Below are 15,114 nucleotides of genomic sequence, written 5' to 3' on the forward strand. Positions count from 1 at the left end.
GGAACAAGTGAGGTCATGATTCCAGCGTCCTGGGATCGAGCCCCCGCATCAGGCTCTCGGCTCAGCGGGGAGTCTGCTTCTCCCTCTGCTCCTCCCCCTGGTCATGCTCTCTCTCTCTCTCTCTCTCTCAAATACATTAAAAAAAAACTTAAAAAAAAAGAACATCACCTCCATCCCTGGAGCTTCACCTTTGTAACAGTCTTCACCACCCTCTGGAGCAGGCTACCTGTTTCCTGGTGGAACGTTGATCTGTGGAGTCCGTCTACCTGCTTGTCTCTCGTATGAGAGGTTATCTGGGGCCTTTTCCCACCTGTAAGAAGGAGGTTACCAGCACAAGAAGGGTGATTTGTTTCCCCACAGCATATCCTCCACAAAGCAGGCCGCTCTGTGATTTAGCCAATGGTTGCCTCTCAGTAAGACTGGATGCATTTTTTTCCTCAGCTTGTGATGTGACTCTAAGCTTTGCAAATACGTGAACCTTCAAAATTTGTGCTTCCTTTTGATTTATATAAATATAATTGAGTACGTAAAAGTTAATTTGTGTTGTGACAGAAGAGATCATAAATAGGCTTGGAAAAATATTTGTTGCACATATAATAGGTAGAAAGTTAGTAATTCTAATATTTAAAGAGTTTCTAAACTTAGTTATAAAAAGACACACAACCACAGAGAAAACTAGACAAAAGGTATAAGAGGCTCAACTTGAGTTACGGTAATGCAATCACAGAATAAAGCAACCATGAAATACTTTCCACCTATAAGATTGGCAGAATGAAAAGGGATGTTAACATGTAATTCTGGCAAGAATTTGGGGAAAAGGGCCTCTCATATATTCCTGATGAGAGTGGAATTGCTATAATCTTTTGGAAAAGTAATTTGAGGACGGCTATTTTTTTTTTAAAGATTCTGTCCATTTATTTATTTGATAGAGCACAAGTAGGGGGAGCGGCAGGCAGAGGGAGAGGGAGAAGCAGACTCCCCACTGAGCAGGGAGCCCAACGAGGGCCCGATCCCAGGACCCTGGGATCATGACCTGAGCCAAAGGCAGACACTCAACTGAGCTGCTCAGGCACCCCACGGACAGCTATTAAAATGTTCTTACCCTTTGATTCTGCATTTCTACCATGGGATTCTATTCTATAAAATTAAAATGCAAGTATAGAAGAATATATGTTCAAGGATGTCTATTGCATGGGACGCCTGGGTGGCTCAGTCGGTGAAGCGTCTGCCTTTGGCTCATCCCAGGGGTCCTGGGATCAGCCCTGCATCAGGCTCTGTGCCCGGCGTGGACTCTGCTTCTCCCTCTGCCTGCCACTCCCCGTGCTCCTGATCTCTCTCTCTCTGTCTCTCTCTCTGACAAATCAATAAATAAAATCTTTAAAAAAAAAAAAAAGGATGTCTATTGCAGCAGGTGATAGTGAAAAAAATTGGCAACAATTGACATGCCCAGTAATGGGGAGTATGACTGAATGAATAGCATGTTATAGAATAATGTGTAGAGTATAATCCCATTTTTGTTAAAAGCAAACAAAAATACATACATATGAATATGAATATATGTGCAAATATTTGGAAATGTTTTCTTTGATGTCAAGAAAGGTACGGGTTCCTTTAGGTTCACCTGGAGACCTTTTAGGGTTGAGTGTGGGGAGGAGGGAAGAATCATTAGTTTTTTCTTCATTATTCTTTGCGCAGCTCCATGTTGTTACACTGGTTTATGGGGCACATGAGACTTTGATATCAAAGGAGGAATTGTCCTACAAAATTTCAAAGTCTGCAGTAGAGATGGATGTTGGAAAAACACACTCTTTGGGCACTTTGAGAGGGGAAATAAGACTTTATGAAACCACAGATCATCCATTATATATCCATTATAATTTTATTTCCCCTTTCTTTTTTAATAGAAAGAAACCAAAGGAATGATCTCATTAAAAGTCATTCCCAACCAGCAAAATCGTCTTCCTGCACTACAGGTAGGTGACACCATTTTCTCTGTTGTGTTCTTTGAGGTTCAATTGAAATGACATGATTCTAATTTTAAGTTCTCAGTATATCATGAGTGTAGCTGTCTGGTGCTTTCTGAACTAAATTAACATCCATTACATACAGACAGACCTTCCTTCTGAGTTGCTTGTTTGTAACCGATGTGAAAGGAAAGGGTAATCTCTTTATTCTAAGAAGAAAATGGGCAAAGCAAATGAAGCGATAATTCACAGGAGGAAAAATACAAATGGACGTTGAACGTATGAAAAAATAGCCAATTTTACCAGTCATCAAAGAAACACAAAATAAAATGTGTGCAGTATCATTTTTCCCCAAGCAAATTGGCAAATCTTTAAGATTTTATTTATTTTTTTTAAAGATTTTTATTTATTTATTTGAGAGAGAGAGCACAAGCAGGGACGAGGGGCAGAGGGAGAAGGAGAAGCAGACTCCCCGCTGAGCAGGGAAGCCCGACGCGGGGCTCCATCCCAGGACCCCGAAATCATGATCTGAGCCGAACGCAGACGCTTAACTGACTGAGCCACTCAGGCGCCCCGCAAATTGGCAGATATTTTTAAAAACAGTAATAGCCCAGTGATTAATAGTACCAAAGGAAAGAAAGAGTCCTTTTATTTTTGAGTTCAAATTTTAAAAAGTAGTTTATTTTTGAAAGTTGGAGGAAGAGTATTGCCTACAAAAACCAAGTCCCCTGGATTTATTTATTTTAAATTTTTTTTATTATGTCATGTTAGTCACCATACAGTATACATCATTAGTTTTTGATGTAGTGTTCCATGATTCGTTGTTTGCATATAACACCCAGTGCTCCATGCAATACGTGCCCTCCTTAATACCCTTCACTGGGCTAACCGAGCCCCCATCTAAAACCCTCAGTTTGTTTCCCGGAGCCCATAGTCTCTCATGTTTCATCTCTCCCTCTGATTTCCCCCTCCTTCATTTTTCCCTTCCTTCTCCTAATGTCCTCCCTGCTATTCCTTATGTTCCACAAATGAGTGAAACCATATGATAATTGTCTTTCTCTGCTTGACTTATCTCACTTAGCATAATCTCCTCCAGTCCCGTCCATGTTGCTGCAAATGTTGGGTAATCATTCTTTCTGATGGCTAAGTAATATTCCATTGTGGTCCATTCCATGGACCACATCTTCTTTATCCATTCGTCTGTTGGAGGGCATCTCGGCTCCTTCCACAATTTGGCTATGGTGGACATTGTTTCTATAAACATTGGGGTGGAGGTGGCCCTTCGGATTACTACATTTGTGTCTTTGAGGTAAATACCTAGTAGTGCAATTACTGAGTCGTAGGGTAGCTCTATATTCAACTTTTTGAGGGACCTCCACACTGTTTTCCAGAGTGGCTGTACCAACTTGCATTCCCACCAACAGTGTAAGAGGGATCCCCTTTCTCCACATCCTCTCCAACATTTGTTGTTTCCTGCCTTGTCCATTTTTGCCATTCTAACTGGTGTAAGGTGGTATCTTAGTGTGGTTTTAATTTGAATTTCCCTGATGGCTAATGATGTTGAACATCTTTTCATGTGTCTGTTAGCCATTTGTATGTCTTCATTGGAAAAGTGTCTGTTCGTATCTTCTGCCCATTTTATGATTTGTTTATTTGTTTCTCACGTATTGAGTTTGAGAAGTTCTTTGTAGATCTTGGATACCAGTCTTTTATCTGCAGCATCACTTGCAAATATCTTCTCCCATTCCGTGGGCTGCCTCCTTGTTTTGTTGACTGTTTCCTTGGCTGTGCAGAAGCTTTTTATCTTGATGAAGTCCCACAAGTTCATTTTTGCTTTTGTTTCTCTTGCCTTTGGAGACGTGTCATGAAAAAAGTTGCTGTGGCCGGGGTCAAAGAGGTTGCGGCCTATGCTCTCCTCTAGGATTTTGATGGATTCCTGTCTCACATCAAGGTCTTTCATCCATTTGGAGTTTATCTTTGTGTATGGTGTGAGAGAGTGGTCAAGTTTCATTCTTTTGCATATAGCTGTCCAATTTTCCCAGCACCATTTATTGAAGACACTGTCTTTTTTCCACCGGATGTTTTTTCCTGCTTTGTCAAAGATTATTTGCCCAAAGAGCCGAGGGTCCATTTCTGGAGTCTCTATTCTGTTCCATTGGTCTATGTGTCTGTTTTTGTGCCAGTACCATGCTGTCTTTGTGATCACAGCTTTGTAGTACAGCTTGAAATCCGGCAACGTGATGCCCCCAGCTTTGTTTTTCCTTTTCAACATTTCCTTGGCGATTCGGGGTCTTTTCTGGTTCCACACAAATTTTAGGATTGTTCGTTCCAGCAGTTTGAAAAATGGCATTGGTATTTTAATCGGGATGGCATTGAAAGTGTAGATTGCTCTTAAGAACGCTTACTCAAAATTCATTGAGACTCTACCTTATACACATCCCTTCGCTAGAAACTGGAAGTGATAGAAAGAGAAATGGGTCCATTCCCAGTTCACAGACAGCTCATCAACGGTAGAGGAGAGAAAGTGTTTGGATAGGGCCTTGACAGATGAAGGTACGTAAAAGTTTCTAGTGAGGGTCATTTATGTTACCGTGGCAAAATTTTCTTTTTAAGCAAACTTTTTAAATCAAAGTTTGGGTATACGTGGGTGTATGTATATACTACAAAATATACAAATCACAAGTATAAAACTAGAACGATTTTCACAAAGCGAACCTACCCATTTGACCAGCACCCAGCTCCAGAGACAGAACATGGCTAAGAACCCCTGTACCTATTTCCAGTTACCATAACCCTAACTTCTAACATCAGAGACAGGTGTTGCCCCTTTTTGAAATTGTTGTAAATTGAATCATACACCATGAATTCTTTTATTTCTCGTTTCATTCATGCAGTATTCTGTCTGTGCTGTTTCATAGATGATTCCTTGTCCTTCATTTGCTTTCCAAAGGTCATTTGCCCAGTTGCCCCAGACCCTCACCAGTACTTTTTCTTCATTTAGGCCATTGTGGTTTTAATTTCCATTTCCCCGGTGACTAATTAGACTAAGCTCTTTTTTTTAAATGTTTTTCTCCATTTGGATGCCCTCTTTTATGAAGTACCCATTCGAGGCATTTTCTTACTGATTTGTAAGAGCTCTCTATGTATTCTGCATAAGAATGTTGTCCTGTGTCTGTATGAGACTAGCCTTAGTTCTTCAAATTGCGTTTGGAAAAATTTACCATCAAAGCCAATGGGGCCTGTGTTCATGTGTGTTTGGGATGAGGGGAGGACTGTGTTCCATAACAGCTTTCAGTACTTTCTTGCAGAGATATGAGTGCTCATATTTTCAGTTTCTTGTGTTGCTTTTGGGAAATTGTGTTTTGTAAGGGATTTGTCAAGTGTATTCATGTGAAGTTGTTCATGATATCTTCTTAGAACCTTTTAAGCATCTCTAGGATGTCTACCTATCTTCTACACATTGATTTTTATAGTTGGCCTGGTAATATATTCAGTAGATGACCATACTTAACTAATTCCTCATTCTTGAAAAATTAGCTTGATTCCAATATTTCTGTCTTGTAAATAATGCTATGGCGAACATACTTTTCCATACGTCGTAACTGACAACTTGTGCATAGAAGGGGATTGTGGAGACAAGGGGTATCCACAGCTTAAGACCTTTGGCACATTCATATTGTTTATTTAACATACTGTGAAAAGATTTCCCCAGGAAACATGCATTTCTGATAGTAGCTGCTTTGTCCTCCAAGACAGACAACTCAGCCCCAGTAACCACCAACATGTTGGAGGGATCAGGTCCGACCGCAGTTTCAGTCACTTCTCCCCGCTGTTCACACAATCCTGACCCTATTTACAGCAGAACTTTCAATCTAAATATGCTGATGCTGGCGTCTCTCAGTTCCCTTTGCCTTATTTTTTAGATGTTCATGAGAGCACAGTTTGACTATGATCCCAAAAAGGACCATCTGATCCCTTGCAAGGAGGCGGGACTGAAGTTTGCTACTGGGGACATCATCAAGATAATCAACAAAGATGACAGTAACTGGTGGCAGGGGCGGGTGGAAGGTTCCTCCAAGGAGTCAGCAGGATTGATCCCTTCTCCTGAGCTGCAGGAATGGTGAGCTGCTTTTGTATGGGTGAAATTTACCAACGCAAGGACTCATGCTTGCCACGCATAATCGCTCAGTTTCAAAAATCTGTCACCTCGTGTGTAGTTTCTGTTTCTTGACCAAGCGTAATGGCTGAGGGGGCAACAGTAAGCCAGTGGACTTGGCTTGCAAGCCATTACAGGTAAAGGAGCCTGAGTGAAGCGCTCTTCATCTGTCTATGGGCCTCTGTTTCCTCAAATGCTTTCCCTCTGCTTCCAGAGCAAGTGACAGCACTGGAACTGGAGCCCTCTCTGGTCTCCTGCCTCCCAGGCTAGTGCATTTCTGAGACCTGCAGAAAACAGTCACATGCGAAATGTGTGTCCTTGATGCAAATTCCCAGTATGTAGAAAAAATAAATCCTGCCCCTGAGTTGGGTAGCTCACCTAGTGCTGGGTTCCAGTACGTGGCCCTAGGGGCGCCGGGCCCGCCTCTGCAAAATAAACCCAGTGTAAAGATTACAGCCTCAGGGGAGGGGGTTCTTTTCGTTTTAAGCCTGAATTCTGGGGATGACACAGTGGGAGTTATAACCACAGGGAGTGCCGTGTAGAAATAAACTTTTACAATTAGAGGAACAAGTGAGGACCGTCCGGCTGGTTCGGTCGGTAGAGCATGTGACTCTTGGTCTCGGGGTTGTGAGTTCGAGCCCCACATTGGGGGTACAGACTACTTAAATATAAAATATTAAAACAAATTTGGAATTAGAGCAACAAATGAAATATAGTGCCAACCGTGCATGGTAATGGTGAAAGACCCAGACAGGTTGGCTGTGGCTTCTAGGCCATTTTCAGAGGTAACACGTTGTGAAGAACATTGCAGGACTGGGAGCTTGAGGCCACGAACAGCAGATGGCTGAGGAAGACACGGTAGTACATGGTGTTCACCCGGGGGCTGTGACTTACTGAGATGTGCAGTCAGTGTAGTGGGTTGCAACAAGGACTTCTTTTGCAAAATGACATCAAATAGAGGTACTGGAATATATTTGATGTATCTAAGAGGAGGTATTATTTTATGAAGCTGCTGTTTTAGTTGTATATGTGATGTGTTTGTATGTTTTATTTATAGATATATATGTGCATAATATACGGCTGCATTGTATAGTATATTTCTTATACTGAAGTCGGGTCATAAAAATTCAAAAACCAGTGAACCAGAGAAACTGAGTTGTTTTTGGATTGCGTATGGAATCTGCTGAGAGGTATGGGATACAGACTCCAGGTTTACCTGTCTGAAGGCAGCTTACAATTCGTTGTGCTCCAAACTGCCTGTTACGCACTTTGTAGACATTCTGTAGCTCTGCAAACAGGAGGCTCAGACTAACACAGTGATGGCTTCTCAGGGTGCAATCACCTCCCTTGCCTTTCTGGAGCGTTCTTACGTGGGTATCTACATACCTGGCATTGGAAATGTGTCCAGGAGGAAGTGACTCCCCCATCACACCCTCCCCTCAGTGCAGCCTGACCATTCCAGCTGGGCTCCTTCCACTTGTTTCTTTGTGTACCTGTTGGCTTCTCCATACTAGTCTAAACCCTGCTCATCACAGACCCAGAGCCTTCTACTCACAGAGGAGGGGGTGGGAATGGGAGAGCGGGAGGGAGAGAGGGCAGCTGAGGGGGTACTGGCAGAGACACAGAAAGCAAGAGACAGAGGGGGGGATATGAAAGAGACACAGAGATTGGAGAGAGAATGAGACATGCACACATAGGCTGAGAAAGAGACAGACACACAGAGAGAGATTGGGGAAGCGGGGAGGAAGAGAGGAATAGGCTGAGAGACCAGGGAAGGGCCTCAGTGAGAGTGAGGGCTGAGAGAGAGGGGAGAAGATGAGAGAGACACCGAGGGGGTGTAAGAGAGGAGAGGGTCAAGGACAGCACGAAGTTTTTGGCAGATTGGTCTGGAAGTTGGTTTGTTTGTTTTTTTTTTTCCAAGATTTTATTATTAAGTGATCTCTACACCTAACGTGGGGCTTGAACTTACAGACCTGACATCAAGAGTCACAGGCTCTACCGACTGAACCAGCCAGGCGTCCCCAGTCTGGAGGTTTGATGTAGAAGGGGAAAGGGCTCACCCAGCCCTGTCACGGCATAGGCGGATGACCCTGGGGCTTTTACGCTGAGGTTCCAATGATATTGGTCATCTTTTCCTGCCAGGAGAGTGGCAAGTGCGGCTCAGTCTGCTCCAAGTGAAGCCCCAAGCTGCAGTCCGTTTGGGAAGAAGAAGAAGTACAAAGACAAGTACCTGGCCAAGCACAGCTCAAGTAAGCTTTCTGGGCTTCCTCTCTGCTGACTTCTGGCAGCAACAGGGAGATGGTGTCGTGCATGGTGGACCATACGTTACACAGAAAGCAGCCGTTTCTTCTGGTTTTCTTTTATTACAACATTCATCTTCCCAGTACATGCGAAGGAAAGCTAGTGGGTCTGCTCACATCCACTCATTATCCTCACTCTTCAGGTAACCAACCGAACAGCCTTCCAGACCTTTCTCAGTGTGTCAGTGCCATCAGCACGAACAGCTTACGGTCTGAGCAACCCCAGAAAAGAGCATATTTTCCTGAGAACTAATTTTGGTTTTATTTTTTACCTACTGTGGTGGGTAATATAATATACTATGATTATAAATGGGTTCAAGCAGATTGTAGATTAACAGTTGAATAAACTGCCATTCAGCTCACCCTCCCTTAGTGATTAGCTTTTCATCTGCGTCTCTGTCTCTGGCAGCAGTGAAGAAAGAACACTGGTGTGGAGGTGGGGGATAGAGAGTCGGGATGAGTAGCCAAGTGGCCCATCCCAGGGGGCTGGAGCGCAGGGCAGCACGATGTTACTGCAACTATGGAGAAGAGAGAGGAAAGAGGAGAATATGGGGTCCAGAAAATTAGAAAAAATTAGAGTCCAAGGAATTCACTGACAGAGTCATGTTGAGTTCAGATGGAAGATGTTGGGAAAAGCAAGAAATAGACCCAAAGGAACGGCGTCCATGGTCCAGAAATGGTGTACAGTGATGGCCTGTCATTCTGTCACTGCCAACTGTGGTTGTTCCTGACAGTGCCCCAGCTGGTAGAGTTGGCCAGAGTCCCCATCATCCTTTTGTTAAGGTTACATCCCAGCCCCTGTAGCCTATTGCCTACCAGAGTTCGTCTTCTAAAACCAAAATACGATCATGTCACTTCAATGAATCCAGGCCCAAGTCCTTTCTCCCCAGGCTCAGCTGCCTTCGCGCCAGGCTGACAGACTTTCAGCTCTTTCCCACCTCACCACCGGAACCATATAAATGAACATTGCTTGGTTTTCTTTGTCCCTAGTTTTTGACCAGTTGGATGTTGTTTCCTATGAGGAAGTTGTTCGGCTCCCTGCATTCAAGAGGAAGACCCTGGTGCTGATCGGTAACTTCTCGCTGCCCCCTCCACCATGTTGCTTTGCTAGTTAGGGTACATTTCCCTCCTTACGGTCCTGCCCCTGCGGTATATGATGCCCCCTCTCCCTCCCTCCAAAAAAAAAAAAAGGCAGTGAGGAGGAAAAGAGAAAAAAAGGCAGTGCAGTCTCTTGGACTCTCTGAATCCTTACAGGTGTTCCAATGCAACTAAACCTTACAAGTTTTTCAGCAACTAATTATTTTAGGTGGGCACCTCACCACCCTGTCTTTAGAGTTAAAACATTAGTGGCTTAGAGGAACTGTGTTAGGGTCCCAGAGAAATTTCCAGTAAAAACACTGCTTTAAATCCAGTTCCATTGGGGCACCTGAGTGGCTCAGTGGGTTAGGCGTCTGCCTTCGGCTCAGGTCATGATCCTGTGGTCCTGGGATCAAGCCCCACCTTGGGTTCCCCACTTAGCGGAAAGCCTGCTTCTTTTTCTCCCTCTCCCTCTGCCTGCCGCTCCCCCTGCTTGTGCCCTCTCTGTCAAATAAAATCTTTTTAAAAAAATCAGTTCCATTAATTTCAGAGAGCTCAGTAAAGCAGATATCTTTAGAAAAGAAATAGAAAACCCCATGTGTTAGCCGGTTCCTCTGTGGGAGGAACAGTTATGTTCTGAGTCCTGGCCCTTAAGCCCTTAGAGTCTCCTCTCCCAACTGGAACACAAGGGCCTGAAGACCTCGATCCTCCTGTACTTAAAGGAATGCATGCCCCTCCCTGACCGCAGTCTGGAAGCCACACTTGCTCACTTTCACCCACATCCCATGTCTAAACCTCTCCCCACCTTTGTCTTTGGGGAAAGAAATGGAAGCCCTCATGAGAATAATAGCAACCTGGTTTCTGTTTTCTCCAAGCCTTTCTTTTCTTCCTCCACAGGAGCCAGTGGGGTGGGTCGCAGCCACATTAAGAATGCCCTACTCAGCCAGAACCCAGACAAGTTTGCATACCCTGCCCCATGTAAGTACCTCTGGGGTCCTTGGAGGACAGGTAGTGTGGTCTTTTCTATGTGTGACTTTATTTTAAATGTTCGATTATAAAAACAAAATTTGGGAAAATGCAAATGTGTACATATAATCGCTCCAGGTAACTATGTTGCTATTCTTTTCTGTGCTGTTTGCCTGCATAAGAGAAGCAGTTGAAAATACTTTTATCCTGCTTTAAATAAGGAAGCAAGTAATGTTATTGAAAACATAGATGACTGGGGCACCTGGCGGGCTCAGTTGGTGGAGAATACAACTCTTGATCTCTGGGTTGCAGGTTCAAGCCCTACGTTGGGTGGAGACATTACTTACAAATAAAATCTTTAAAAAATTATTACTTTTTTCATTTTACTTTATATTATAAGCATTTTCTCATGTGCCTAAATCCCAGTCTGTTGAGTGGCTATATCGTAATTTCCTTAGCTCTCCACTATTGCTTGACATCTAGGCTGCCTCTCATTTTCCTGAATGTCTTCTGAATCAAAGCAGCGCTCAGGAAAGGCACAAAGTTGGCAGTAGTCCTCAACAGGAGAAGAATCAGGCCAGTGGCCAGGTAGGGAATCAGGTGACTTGCATTCCCAAAAGTGAATCTGCATAGTATGATTGCTTATCAAAGTAGAACACTGGATTCTCAATCCGGTGTTAGTATTTTTTTACTCCTTGCTTCTACATTTTGCCTTTAGGGGTAAGTGACATATTAGGGGCAGAAAGCAGATGGCCCTTGGTTGAGGAATGAGTGGGGAAGTTTGAAAGTAGAAATAGCCAGTAAAGAAGAGTTGTTGTTTTATAAGATGGGAAGAGAGAGAGGCATGTGCAGGTGTGGACTGAGAGACAAGCAGAGGATGCACAAGACAGGGGTTGTGCTTCAAGCTGTGATATCTGGAGCATGTTTTAGAGGACAATTTATATGAATAATAGTAAATGTTGTGACTTAAGAATATTCCAAGATTTAACAAAATGAGTTTAAACCAAACCAAAGTACTCTTCTTTCCAAGCTATTAAAAGGAAATTTCACATACACACACTTTCAAGAAATCCTAACCATAGCCCATAGATCTGTTTAAAAAATATAATCAGAGGCACCTGGGTGGCTCAGTCAGTGAAGCATCTGCCTTCAGCTCAGGTCATGATCCCAGGGTCCTGGGATGGAGCCCCGCATCGGGCTCCTCACTCGGTGGAAAGCCTGCCACTCCCCCTGCTTGTGTTCTAACAAGTAAATAAAATCTTTAAAAATATATATAATCAACTGTCATTTCTCCAATTCTGAGCTCTAATATTCCTGGGATTGGTGATTTTAAGAACTGTAACTTCATATAGGAAGAGGGATAGGAATGTTCTTCATTGGGCTTTGCCTCTTTAAACACATTCCAGATGGACAGGCTATTTCCTGTCCTGCATCGTCTATGGTCAGCCCTTCGGGATCCTGTGGGAGAGAACCCTCTATTAAACTCTCTGCACCGAAGGCAGCTGGGATTTAAGTACAGATGCCATGGTCCAAGCCGCTAGGAGATGGTGAGGACCCAGTTTTGTCAGGGATTTGGGTTCTTGTGCAGATACAACACGACCACCCAAGAAGAGTGAGGAAGACGGGAAANAGTACCACTTCATCTCCACCGAAGAGATGACCAAGAACATCTCCGCCAATGAATTCTTAGAGTTTGGCAGCTACCAGGGCAACATGTTTGGCACCAAATTTGAAACCGTGCACCAGATTCACGAGCAGGACAAGATTGCCATCCTTGACATTGAGCCCCAGGTGGGTAGACATGACAAGGCAGGCATGGATGAGGTTTGGGTCACATAGTTTCGGTGGGGTCATCTAAAACCATGACAGTTGTACCAGAAATGATGGAAATAGTGTTGGGCTTGGTGATGCCCAAAGATACGTATTAGAAGGAAGCCATCATGATGGCTAACTCTGGTCCTTTTCTTCCTTCTTCCCCTTCCTCTTTCTCTAGACCCTGAAGATTGTCCGCACGGCAGAACTGTCACCTTTCATTGTGTTCATCGCACCTACTGACCAGGGCACTCAGGTGGGAAGGACGGGGTTATGCAGGGTGGGTGGAGGTTCATTTTCCCGGTTTGCCTGGACTGGGACATCAGTCCAGAGCGCAGCTTGTGACCAGATCTCCCATGAGCCTCCTGGCTACTGCTATCCTTCTTCCTGAAAGGCCAAGAAGTCAAAGGGCACGGGCACATTTGATTTACTCAGCAGACACTTATTAAACCACTAGGTAGGCCAGCACCCATGCTAGGTAACAGGGACAAAATAAATCAGAGAGTCATAGTTCTAGAAGTGCTTGGGACCCAGTGGCAGAGATGGGCAATTTGGCAGATCCTGACACTGGTGCAATGTGGGCTCAAGTGGGAAGGACAGAGGTGGCACTGAACCCACCACCCCGCCAGGGAGAGGAAGAACTAGGCGGCCAGGCATATACTGCAAAGCCACCCCCCACTCACCACTCCTCTGAGTCCCTGCACCTGCTCTTTCACCAAACACAACAGAGAGCTCTCTGTATCGGTGTGTGGAGAGCTGCTTCAGTCTTAGTGGCTGCACGGCCTCCATTGTGCACATGTGGCAGGACTGTCGCGTTTCACCGTTCCCTTGACTCGGTGGCCTGTACACATGGCATTTCACATATGTGCAGATAGCTCTGTAGAAATTCCAGGCAGGGTTGCCAGGTCCAAGGATGCTTATGATGGGAATTGAGAATTACCTGGGAAAGTGCTTGTTTCCTGTGCCAGGAGCATGTTATCCAAAGTTTCATTTTTTGACCAATCTACTAGAAAAATATAGTCTCTCTGTACTTTTACTGTTAAGTGGTTGCATGTTTTATCAGTCCATTAAAGGCTATTTGTATCATCTTTTCTGCAAACTGCCGGGTCACGTCCTTGGCTTATTTTTCTCTTGCGTTATTGGCCTTTCTCAGTACTGCCTTCTAGGAACTCTATATTCGGGTAATTAGCCCTTGGTGACATCAGTTCTAATATTTCTTTTTCCCAGTTTGGCGTCTTTTGGTGCTTATTGCTATGCAAACGTTTTTACTTTTATGGAGTTATCAGTCGTTTTCATAGCCATTTATTTGGGATTCTAGAAAGAGGCCTGGGGTTGTAAGTTACCCTTATCCTTGTCCCAGGGTTGCAGCTGTGGTGGCTACAGCAATGGGGAGATACTGCTTAAGTCCATGCCACAGCAATGGAGCTATCGATCTTCAGAGTTCTGATGATTTATAATCAGGGTTATTTTGAGATCCTCTAAGAATTGCAGTGCTCTTGAGTGTCTCTCTACACCCTACTCTATTAACATTCTCAAGGAAGGTGTTCAGAGCTTGAGTCTTTAAGCAGGTGACTCTGAGGCAGGCAGTGGTCACAACAATGAACATCCACTTAAAACCCATCACTGACTTCTTGGGCTCCATGCTGTGGGGCCTGCCTCATCTATGCTTCTCTTTTCCTTGCAGACGGAAGCCCTGCAGCAGCTGCAGAAGGACTCCGAAGCCATCCGCAGCCAGTACGCACACTACTTTGACCTCTCACTGGTCAATAATGGTGTTGATGAAACCCTTAAGAAACTGCAAGAAGCCTTTGAGCAGGCATGCAGTTCTCCACAGTGGGTGCCTGTCTCCTGGGTTTACTAAGCTTGCGGAAAATGGGCAGTGGCGCTGTGCCCTTCTCTAGCGGTTTGAATTTCATTCTCCTTGCTTTAAGACAAACAGGGACGCTCTAACTAGTTTGTCAGCTTCCAGTGCTCTGCATCTATCCTAATTAGGCTAGTGGGTGTCAGTCTTGTTCAGGCTCCTTGGCTGGGCTCTGATTTTCCTGATATAGATGGAGCCCCATTGATGAGGGTTTTGGAAGGATCTCTGGAAATCTAAGGCCCAAAGTACTATAAAAATGTAACTGCTAATCAAAGATGGTGCACACAGAAAAAAGCAATGGCCCTTGTTCTTTAAAGCCTGTGCTCCTTCACCTTTAATTACTGGGCATCTCATGTGTCTTTGAAGCATCTGTAACCTCAACTTTCTAAAATGCCAAAATGAAGCAGCTGTGCAACAGGATGATGTCTGCTCTAGGGAAACCCTCAAAAGCAATAAAAAACGTTGCTGTGTTAAGATACCAATACCCTGTTAACTCTCTGGAGAGGGAAACAGCACCACCTGTCAGCCCCTGAGGACAGCATCAATAGCAGTTGCCTATAGCAGTTGCCTCTTCTGGGTTCAGAAGTCTCCCTCAAGCACACAGAGGTCAAGATAACCCCACCTCCCATCATGGGGATGTGTGATGGGCAGGGCGCCACCCGGTGCGCTACATGCGGACCTGAACCCTCACAGACATGTAACTATAAAACGAGTTTGGGAGCAAAGGTGTGATCATCCCGTTTCTACTCCATGGGGAGAGTGCTCAGAATGCTTTGCTTCTGCTTGCATCTCCCCCATTTTTCTCCTGGCAGCTTCTTTTTAGCTTTCTCTTCATTCTCAAGACCTGGTTTCCAGAGCACCCCTACAACTGGCTGCCCAAATTAATCTGTATCAGAGGGAAAGGACTCCACTCCATTGTTCACACAGCAGCTACCTGCGGGGATTATGAACAGCTGTGCCTTCAAACTCCTACCACCA

At 44.4% G+C, this 15,114-nt stretch overlaps 1 protein-coding gene across 2 annotated transcripts in view; it reads left to right on the forward strand.

The window, feature by feature from the left end:
• Positions 1-14,618, forward strand: part of MPP1 (membrane palmitoylated protein 1) — a 30,808-nt gene extending 16,190 nt beyond the window's left edge. For both annotated transcript variants that reach the window (XM_040626681.1, XM_040626686.1), the window contains exons 5-12: positions 1,905-1,973; positions 5,888-6,084; positions 8,263-8,369; positions 9,411-9,491; positions 10,395-10,475; positions 12,052-12,254; positions 12,457-12,531; positions 13,960-14,618. In XM_040626681.1, the coding sequence (XP_040482615.1) occupies positions 1,905-1,973; positions 5,888-6,084; positions 8,263-8,369; positions 9,411-9,491; positions 10,395-10,475; positions 12,052-12,254; positions 12,457-12,531; positions 13,960-14,136 (990 nt within the window). In that variant the 3' untranslated portion in view covers positions 14,137-14,618. The remainder of the gene's footprint in view (positions 1-1,904; positions 1,974-5,887; positions 6,085-8,262; positions 8,370-9,410; positions 9,492-10,394; positions 10,476-12,051; positions 12,255-12,456; positions 12,532-13,959) is intronic.
• Positions 14,619-15,114: the final 496 nt, after the last annotated feature.

The sequence above is a fragment of the Ursus maritimus genome, assembly GCF_017311325.1.
Source record: "Ursus maritimus isolate PB19 chromosome X unlocalized genomic scaffold, ASM1731132v1 scaffold_X1, whole genome shotgun sequence".
NCBI lineage: Eukaryota > Metazoa > Chordata > Mammalia > Carnivora > Ursidae > Ursus > Ursus maritimus.